Here is a 10397-nt window from a genome sequence, read left to right on the forward strand (position 1 = left end):
CCACCACATTCAGTTTTCTGCTGCATAATTAAAGCAGCACAGAGACGCAGAGCCTTTAAAAACGTGCCGCTGCTGCTTTAATGCAGAGAGCATGTGCGGCGATGATGCAGTCCTCGACCCCCCCCCCCCCCACGCCCTCCACATCCGTCCTCTGGGACCACGTGCTACATCTTTGGCCTTGGCTGGAGTCGGACGTACCGCGACCCCTCTGATCACCTGAGCTCTTCAGGCACAGGAGAAAACCAACAGAGCAGCGTCAACAATGTGACGACGCAAACAGCTGATGTCCGAGAAGGAGCAGCTGCTACCGCTCGAACTTTCTACGATAGAGATTTAAAAGAGTTTAAATCATCTGATCTGTGGTTACAAGACGAGATAATGTGGATGGATAAATAGGTGTCGGTTTAAATCATACTTTAGGATCAACTTTTTAACCACTGGGGGGCATCGTGATGTCACATGACCAGGGTCCGGTATCGTTTGGCTTTTTTCAGACTTTTAAAAACGGCTTCGGTGCCTAGAACTTTAAAAAAAGCACAAAACCACAGTTTGACGATAAGAAGATAGAAATGAGAAGATTATTTTATTGCTGAGGCAAATTGGAAGTTGAAATTTAACTTAACAGTTTAAAGTATACTTAACTTTAATATGCAGAGTCACAACTTTCCTATTTTCCTAACAATCTTTCAACACAGTTTCAGTGGAAATTTAATATTTGTATCACTTCCTGTGGCTGTTTCACAGTAAAAGCATATCTGTTGACTTAACTCATTAATTTGTTTTAGGGGTTTTTATTGTTATTGCAGGACCGGACGATTCTCCCTGTTTCACAGCGTAGAGTCGTGGCATGTAGAGGAGTACACAGAGCGACATGCAGCCACACCAGAGCCGTGTAGAGACTGTGTTGCCTCCGGAGTTCTGTGTAACGTTAACTGGACTTGTGCGGTGATGCTAATGTTGCCTATGAGCAGGGAAACGATTTCTGTAGCGAGCTCAGGCTCCACAACCTGTGCTGTGATTCAGTCCGGAAGGAACCGGTCGTGTTTCGGTACCCGACCCCTCACGCAGAAGTGTTGGTGTCTTTATTTGGGCTTTTTTAACTTTGCAGAACTGTTACACTCACAAAAACCCTTCATAATCACACTAGAGGAAAAGAAAAGCTGAAAGAGCCTGATATGTCTCCTTTATTTTCAATCAGCACTCTGTGCCATGCTGCAGGTAACCATAGCAACAACCCTGATGCTTGGAGCTATACAGCATGTTCCAACTAAATATAGTCACAACTGGCAATCGTCGAGTTTGTCCTGGAAGAGAAAACAAGGACGGAACACATGCTCCTTATTCCTGAGAACAAACTTGATTGATTAGTGATGAATCGATTATTCACGGATCTCAGGGTGAAGAGCGTCACTTCGCTCTGTGCCTCATTTTCCAGAGTTTGGGCGACAAGCGTTTTTTAATAGACACAGTGTGACATGAGATAAATTGAGCAGAAGTGAACTGTGGCTTCTGGAACCCTTTGGCTTGGATCTCGGGAAAATGTGATTTGCTGAGACTGAACACGGCGGGTGCCATTCACTCAATTTGTCAGAGTTTCCCAAACCAATGAGCTGAGCGACCGAGCGAGGATCCTCGAGAAGTGACATCGGATGAAGCCGGTTTGTTGGGGAGCAAGTGCTCTCGTCTGTCAGCCATCATCACAGCTTCCAGAGGCTTCACATCCGACGCTCCGCATGCATTAAACACGAGCGCCGGGCTTAAGTGCACCGGGGACCTGGTGGAATTCACCACAATGTGGAGCGAAACTCGACAAAACGCAGGAGGTGACACGATACAACTTGTTTAATGAAGCTCTGCACAGATACATATTTATAGATTTCATCCCTTTTTGATAATTCAGTACAAAAACCCAGATTTGGTTCCACTGCTTTGTTTCCAAATCAGCTCTAACGCTGCGACAGACCTGAACATCCTCGTCTCATCAAGGCTGATTGTGCGGCAGCGAGAATATAAAAACGCTATTTCGGGGCCAAACCTCGACTTTGAGCTGAAATTGCATCGACCCTGCCGTCACATTTACATTCAGCCTTGGTGAGCGTCTGAATCCGGCTGATTACCTGCTCACTCCCCCCCCCCCCCCCCCCCCCCTGCTTCATCCTCAGCAGGAAACTCAACGACTGGAACAGTGTTAACATCACTTTTCCCTCCGATGCTTCACAGGACACTTTTGAATCAGACTCTCGGCGCTGGGATCCTCGGGCCCCCAGAAGCCACAGGAGGCCGAGAGGAGGCCGGGCGTCACTGCAGCCAATCAGCACCATCGATCGCTGCAAGTGACGGCAGCAGATGATTTATCAACGACGCTGTGGCTGGACGTTCAATCTACTCACGGCCCCGCCCAGGTCGTTACACCGCAGGGGTTTAACGCCGAGACAAACGAGTAAACACGTCGTCTCGTGCTCAGCCTGTAACGAGACAAATCCTTCTTCTAAATATCACGGGAATCATTAAGTCGTGCATCATCTCCGCTTTTTGAAAACATTCACCTTTACGTTAATTAGCGCAACTGCATCAGAGCAGCCAGACTCATTTAGAAACGTCCAAACAAGACAGCAATACGTTTTTATTAAATCTCCACCACTGTCTGAGGAACTTTGGAGTGTGTCAGTTTTAAAGTTAGAGGTATTTGTTGTTTTTCTATTCTGTTTACAGATATAAAAACAAAAGACAATCTACCATCTTTCCATTTCCTCAAGTTAATTAGGAACAAATTAGACTCGTGGCTTCAGTCCAGTTTAATCTTCCCTCTCTCCCCCGAGCTCCGGACGCTGCAGCTGAATCCAAATGACAGCAGGACACTGCGCCGCCGTGCTCCTGCCTCCCTGACCTGTTTGTAAAACTGTGTCTGCTACAGGAGGAGGGGGAAAGGGTCACGTACACAAATGATGATTAATTCCAACAACAGCGTGCGGGCGGGTGAGTCACACACGACCAGAACACTGGACGGCGAAGAGGAGAGAGGCAGGAGGTTTGAGTTCCCGCAGGTTTTCCCAGCGCTCCGCAGCGTTTAATGTGTCATCCGACGCCGATCATTAGGCAACAGACTCGAACCTGACTCTTACTCAGAGGGTTATTTCAATCCCTGACGGACTGAAGCAGACGCACAGGGAGAGAAAAAGTACTGGATGCAGACCAGTTCCCATGGCAACGTGGACCAATAGATGTCAGCTATTGACTGGGGATGAAGATCTCTTAAAGAAAACACCTACACACACACAGAGACACACACACACAGAGACACACACAGAGACACACACACAGGATCACTTCCCATTAATGTGACTTCTTGACCACACTCTATATGTCTCACTCACTCACACACACACACACACACACACACACACACACACACACACACACACACACACACACACACACACACACACACACACACACACACACACACACACACACACACACACACACACACACACACACACTCCAGTGAAACCACCAGCCCCCAAAACATCCATTGTTGTTTTAACACAATCGTACAAATGAAACCTTTTCTCTGTAAAATGACCTGAAAAAGAGACGAATGCTTCAGGAGCCAGGTAAGAGAGACAAGGTCCAATCCCGATCAGTGAATTTTATCAAAAGTAGAAGGACGACTTGAAACGTGTTGTTTTTCAAGTCACGTTGTTTCTACCAATTATAATTAGATCCTGACCAATGAGAATCTTGGGGTCAATGTCAACACTGATATTAGCTGATATGTATTTTTTAATATTAGGCAATGATTCCAAAGATGTTGTTTTCAAACCCTTATGACAAACAAATATAATTGAGACTTGATATTTTACAGTTTAACCATAAACTCGATAACTAGATATCGAAGGAAAACACAAATACAACCAAATATATAGAATTTTAATTAAGAAAATAAATATGCATCTTTTCTGCTTTGTTATTCTGTCAAATAAAATGTTTAATAACTACAAAAAGCTCAGTATATTTTATCAGCTCTGATTATTAAAGTAAGAAGAAGGATTCCTTGGAGCCAAAACATTTGACCGACAACCTGTCGACCTTCATGTTTGTTATGAAACTGAGGTGAAGAGCGTCGCTGGTTTTTGTGTTTAGTCTTTTTTACATTTGTGCATTCATTGTATTGTAAGTGCAGACGTATAGACACATTTGATATTCATGGTTTATTAGATTCAAATAAGAAATGTAAAATATAAATCAAACTTTCTTCTCCTGAGAAGAACTGAGTCACTGTTCCTTGAAAGTGACATTTTTTATCAGATGTCATCTTTAAAGTCACAAGCACTAAAGTTGAAATTCCATCCACATCCTGTCTGACGGGAGAATATCCAGAAACGTCTCAAATAAATTTAAATAGGTTAAATAGTTTTTATTTTTGTTAAATTCTTTAAATTGACTCTAGAAACCTGTTGACCTGTTTGAACATGTGACGTCTTGATGACTTGTATGTGTTTATATGTCATTTAGTGATTTTTGGTCACATTTTAACACTTTTAGTGCAAATGTTTTCACATGGATTTATACTTGATCACAACTTGTTCTCAAGAAATCATCCAAAAAATATGATCAATACAAACTTGTCCATGTGAAGCCAAGGCCTCCTGCAAGGTTGGATCAATTCTAAATGACAAACAGAACCAGAGTCGAGGTTCACGCTGCAGAAAAAGGTCCAGTCAGGAACCTTCAGGGCTCAAAAACACATTCAATACAATAACTATACATATAACCTGAAATATGTTCCCTTGTTAAAACCTGTCTCTTCAAGAAAAATATGGAAACATTGGTAAAATCAGCTGTAAATGGTCTGAACATCAGGTGATGAACTGAATCTAAATTATGATTCTTTCTTCTGTTAAAGAAACTCGAGACAACGAGACTCAAACCTTTGCTGCTGTTTTCGTGTTTTCTCAGTTTGGCTCCTGAGGATCGTTCATTATTAATCTGTGATGCTGACGATGAACACGTCTCCTGTGGATCGTGTTGGAAGTTTGATGACCTCGAGCCTCAGCTCTGACTAAATGAAAAGTTTCCTCTTTAATGCAGAGGAGCTGCCGCGGTGGGTGAGTGTTGCGGTGCGGTGCGGTGCGGTGCGGTGCGGTGCGTCGTAGCGCAGCGGTCCACCGTGCGCCCTGGCTGCGTGTTTGGAGACGTGACATCCATCAGGGCCTGCGCGCGCCAACACCGATGGTTTTACACACGAAAATAAACATATTTAAAATGTACTCAGACAAATTAAAGGTGATTAATTAACCTTTAACAGGATATAAGAATAAAAACAAAGCCCTCAGATCAGCACAGCAGCTCCAGACGCATAGAAATGACAACACATTTAAAAGTGTGATGAATGCACATCTGCCCCACACCAATAAACATCTGCATTAATGAGAAGCCACATCCACACATCATCAGATCCTCCAGCTGCTGCTCCTCCTGGTTGTGATCTGAGCAGATACACAGAATGAAGGGGCCACCATCACAGGCTGGAGACCAGCAGCAGCTTCGTCTTACCGTCAGCGGCCAAGCAGCTCTGCATCATCAGCATCAGCACCGCGCCGCCCGCCACAAACCACCGGGCCGTCATCCCACCCAGCGCCCGGCTCCGGTGCGCGGTCCTCGGCGTGCGGACGGCCAGCATCCCCGCATCCAGGATCCATGAGGAGGAGGAGGAGGAGGAGCGGGGGTCTCCTTCCCCAGTTATCCCTGCGACCCCGGGGCAGAGGAGCGCATGTTTGGGAGCCATCGGTCAACCAATTAATCCAGAATGGAAAACACCTAACGGCGCAGCTGTGGCCACAGGCATCCGATCAACGCGCCCCCGGTGCGGACAAGCGGGGCCCCGCTCTCCATGGGCCTGTCGGAGGCTGCGAGGGTCGAGGAGGAAACTCGCGGATTCTCTTGAATTCTCCCTGATGCGTCTCCGTGCGTGTGATGTTCTACTGAGTCCGCAGCGCGCGCTCCATCTCTGCGTCAACCCGCAGCAAGCAGCAGGAACACGAAGGAGGCGCCTTCACAATAAGAGCCTCGGGTTTGTGCTGCTAAAGGGAGAGTTCACCCAAATAATGAAACTTCACTCATCGTCTTCTCGACACTATGACGATGGAGGGGGGGAGGGGGGGTGGGGGGGGTGAAGTGCTTGAGTCCACAAAACACTTATGGAGTCTCAGGAGTCAATGCAATTGAAGTCAATGGGGATCACGTCTTCAAAACGTAATAAAAACTAAGTGAAAAAAACCATAACGTGCCTCAATACGGCTCCTGTGGTGTCGCCCAAGTGTCCGTAAGCCATGACATTCATTTACACCGGGTTTGTAGCCTAAGAGCCGGTTGTTATCCTCCTCCGGAACCACGTTCACGTCATAAAACCTGCTTCTTCCATGTTAGTGGATGGGACATTGACCAAACAAACACATCAATGTATACATTAAATACATTTTGGGGTTTCTGTCATTGGTCATTCTATTCAAGAATTGTTAAAAACACGATATCAATGAAAGGACTTATTATTACTATATTATTTGTATTAGTGGTACACTTTGGGTTCTAATGCATTTCTTTTTGTTCAGTCAAATCCATAGGTTTAGTTTTTAAGGCCAAACTGTCCAACTTCCTGTCTTGTGTCTAACTTTAGTTGTAGCAGGTAGAAGCCATTTGTTATAATACTGGTTTAAAATGTCTGATCCCTCTTTGTCTAACCTCTAAAAACAGAGATGTGAGACAACAACACTCACAACTGTGTCTTTGTTTCCTCTTAATTTTAAAATGTGAAGCTTCTGCTTCATTAAAAAATCCAGACAACCACAAATTCTGCTGCTGGAACATGTGTTAATGGCAGATCTGCAGGAGGCAGGCGACCCCTGATGGCAGCTGAGGGCACTGACAGCCACCACTGGGGAAAAAAACCATCATTAGACCTGTTCCCATTGTGCCCAATTTAGTGTAAAAGACATAATTGTGAAATCAGCCTGCAGGACCCATCAACTGTAAACACAGCGTTATGTCGTCTAAATGTATTTAATTAGCTCAAAGCCGCACACAGGGAGGATTATGGGAGAAGTTATTAACGGCTCGTTTGCACAAATTTCAAATTACAAAAAGAGAGAAACGTGTAAGACCAACAGGAATGTTTGCCGATGGTACAGATGTGATAAATGTATTATCTTTATCTAAAAAACTTAGACTGTTGAGTAAATTGTACTTAGTATTTGTGTCTTTGTATTTTTCCATCTTTAAATGTACAATTGGATGAGAATAGAACGTAAAAACCTTAAATTACTGTAAATCCAAACACAAAGAGGACAAACAGCGAGTGAAGCAAAAGATATTTTTTTAATTCAAAGTGAATCTTGACATAGTACAACCATCAATTCATAATTTGACACTCACCAATAAGAGTCACCAAGAAGGACCCGCTTTTTGTGACAAAGTACATAAGGCTTGGTCACATTGAACTCACTGAGAACTAGAGGGGGGGGGGGGGAGAAAAACGACTGCAATCTGGTAAGACACGTTATTACATCCAAATAATCATTTTCCCAGTCCTCATATTGTTTTATATTGCACAGTGCAGTTGCTACATGTCAAACTAGTGTAGCATTAAAAAGGAAAAGAACAACAAATCAAAGGAACACAAATTAACTCATAAAGCCACACAAACCTACACATATTTAGAACAGTAACAGTTTCAATTTAGCAAATCAAGTCTACATATTTGTGTCTAAATACAATAAATGTCAACACAATTATAGCTGTGGTACAAAAATCTACCTAAAAACGTCTTAGGAGTCGAATTTCACACTGTTTGTTTTCCGCCCTGGACCCAAATGAGATGAGTGTTTATAGGGGGGGGGGGGGTGGTTTCAGACGTGTGGGGCCCGATCAAAGCAGAACAGGGACCAAAACCCTCGAGGCCAAAATAGAGAGCGTTGAATTCTTGTTTGTTTCTTTGTGAACAAGATTACACAAAAACTACCCAACGAATTTCCACTAAGCCAAGAAAGAATCCATTAAACTTTGGTGTGTATCGTATCGAGCATTGTTAACACAGTCATCAGTCTTCCAGCGATTAATCAGTCCCCTACATGAGGTCAAATCTATGCTACTGATATCTATCACTTGTTATGGGTCAGAAAGAATTGATCTAGATTCTGGACCCAGGAGCAAAAAGTTCCAGTAAAGGTTCCTCGTTCCAGGGTCAAAGTTCCTGCAGTCGAGACGCAGCTTCTGAGTGTGTGCAGCTCGATAGAATTTAAATCGACTGTTGTGTCTCGGCAGAGGTACGTTCTACTTTCAAAGAGGGATTTTTGTTTTTTAATGACTAATTAACGCAGAATCCCCCCCCCCCATGTTTCAGGGTTAGTTTTAGTATCTGAAGAGTCCCTGCTCTGTCATCTAAGGCTCCGGGTGCTTGTTTGAATATTTGAACGTGGGTGTGTGACCCTCTGGTGACTTTGACGCCGTCGGGGTAAAGCTGCAGTGAGACGGGATTATCCGTCAGAAACAATCAACCCAGAGTGGGGGGGGGGGGGGGGGGAATTACGGTGCATCGCTGAGGTGGGCACATTTCATCACAGGCGGCGAGCTGACAGAGAGAATATCGAGGAGCGAGGCTGCACAGCACTTTAAGTACAGATCACGATTGTGTGACACACAGACACACACACACGCACCAATCAGTTATAATAATAATAGACTGCACTCCAAGCTGAACAGAGCACATCCTCTTGTTTAAGGATCGTCAACACGGTAGAATATTTAGACGAGTACACAAAATAAACCCATTACTTAATAAGCCATATAGCCAAACAATTACAAGGTAGTACAATGAGTAGATGACAGCTTTGGATCAACACTTTGAGTATGATTGATAAAGCATTTTGAAAGAAGCCCTGACGGAAACACATGGCGACATCTAGCTGCAAACTCCAACTATCAACATCCCCCCCCCGTCACAGAATGAGAGAGAAATGCTGTGTAGCCATTAGAAATGCAACAACTCATCCGCGGAACCAAAAGCAGATGTGTTGACGTCCACAAATACATTCACGGTGTGAGAGTAAAGCTCTGTACTTGTGTATATTCAGGCCCCAGGTTTCTTAGCACTGCACGGTGTCGGTGGCGAGCACAGTAACACAATCCCTGACTTTCTTAGGATTCTGTTTGTTTTCCGTCCTCGTCGTAGTCAAACACACAACTTTGGGTTTTTTTTTTTTTAGATGTGAGAACAGGAGCTGATTCCCCCTTCAGGAGGAATTGAGTCAACGAATTTCAGAAACCGCTTTGATGTCCACGCGAGACGTCGCCTCGTCAGCCGCTTGTTTGAAGGAAGGCACTAAGTCGTACAGTACGTAGAGTCGCGAACACAGTCCGATAACGGAGAAACAAAAGCTGTGTAATCAGAGGAAAAATAAAACGTGAAACACAATAATACGTCAACGACACCGGTTACAGAATCAAAGAGTGAACCCAGCCTACGTTTGAAATACTGATACTAAATACACACACACAAAAAACACATTAACACACACACACACACACACACACACACACCAAAAAGCAACAGAATAAAAAAAAAAAAAGAAAACTCATAACTTCCATTACAGCAGTTTACAATCACTTCAAAACAGCAAAGCCAATATACAGAGGCACTAGCATATAGGAATAGCATTCAATATACTCTAGGATCAAAAATAAAACCCACTTCTATCGCATATAGTCGCGTGAACTACGATACAGAAGAGAGAGTTGCAGGCTAGAATGAGATTAGTCCTCTAAATTCACAGCTACGAAAGTGGCGGATAATCAGTACATAGCAGCTTATTAACTATAACTATACATTCCAAATACAATTAGCCAAACATAGCTCAGAAAAATAAAACCTCAACCTCATTGGTTTTTTCTTAAAATAGAGATCTCACAATATATAATCCGATGTTGATAACTGCAACAGTACGCTGGAGGTGAAAGGGAGAAATCGTATCGACCATGCTTCAGAAATGATTCATGAACAGTCTTTGGTGCTGATTGGAGTAAAATACCAGTTGATATGACGACAGGTAAAGACGCAGCTCCACTACACACGAGAAATCAAAACACACACACACTCACTCACACACACAAACACACACAAATCAAGGCTATGCATCCACCCTGAAGGAATGTATCAAAACTGACAACAGGCTTCAATACATGGACAAAATTCATCTCACACAAATATTTTAAACAATTACCAATACACCTCTAACACTCAATAGCCCAGCAATGACACTGTAAGCTGATTATTTCAAACACTGACAAGCATTTAAAAAGATAAAAACTTAATTCTCTTAAGTCTATGCCACTCCCAAAAAAAA

General features: G+C 43.6%; 1 protein-coding gene across 3 annotated transcripts in view; it reads right to left on the bottom strand.

Annotated features, from left to right (window-relative positions):
- kiaa1549la (KIAA1549-like a) overlaps window positions 1-6000 on the bottom strand; it is an 84579-nt gene extending 78579 nt beyond the window's left edge. For all 3 annotated transcript variants that reach the window (XR_004614234.1, XM_034589349.1, XM_034589348.1), the window contains exon 1: window positions 5557-6000. Coding sequence is in view for 2 of the 3 variants with exons in the window: in XM_034589349.1 (XP_034445240.1) it covers window positions 5557-5788 (232 nt within the window). In the remaining variant the exon portion in view is untranslated. The remainder of the gene's footprint in view (window positions 1-5556) is intronic.
- Between the last annotated feature and the right edge of the window lie 4397 nt (window positions 6001-10397).

The sequence above is a fragment of the Hippoglossus hippoglossus genome, chromosome 6 (genome assembly GCF_009819705.1).
Source record: "Hippoglossus hippoglossus isolate fHipHip1 chromosome 6, fHipHip1.pri, whole genome shotgun sequence".
Classification (NCBI taxonomy): domain Eukaryota; kingdom Metazoa; phylum Chordata; class Actinopteri; order Pleuronectiformes; family Pleuronectidae; genus Hippoglossus; species Hippoglossus hippoglossus.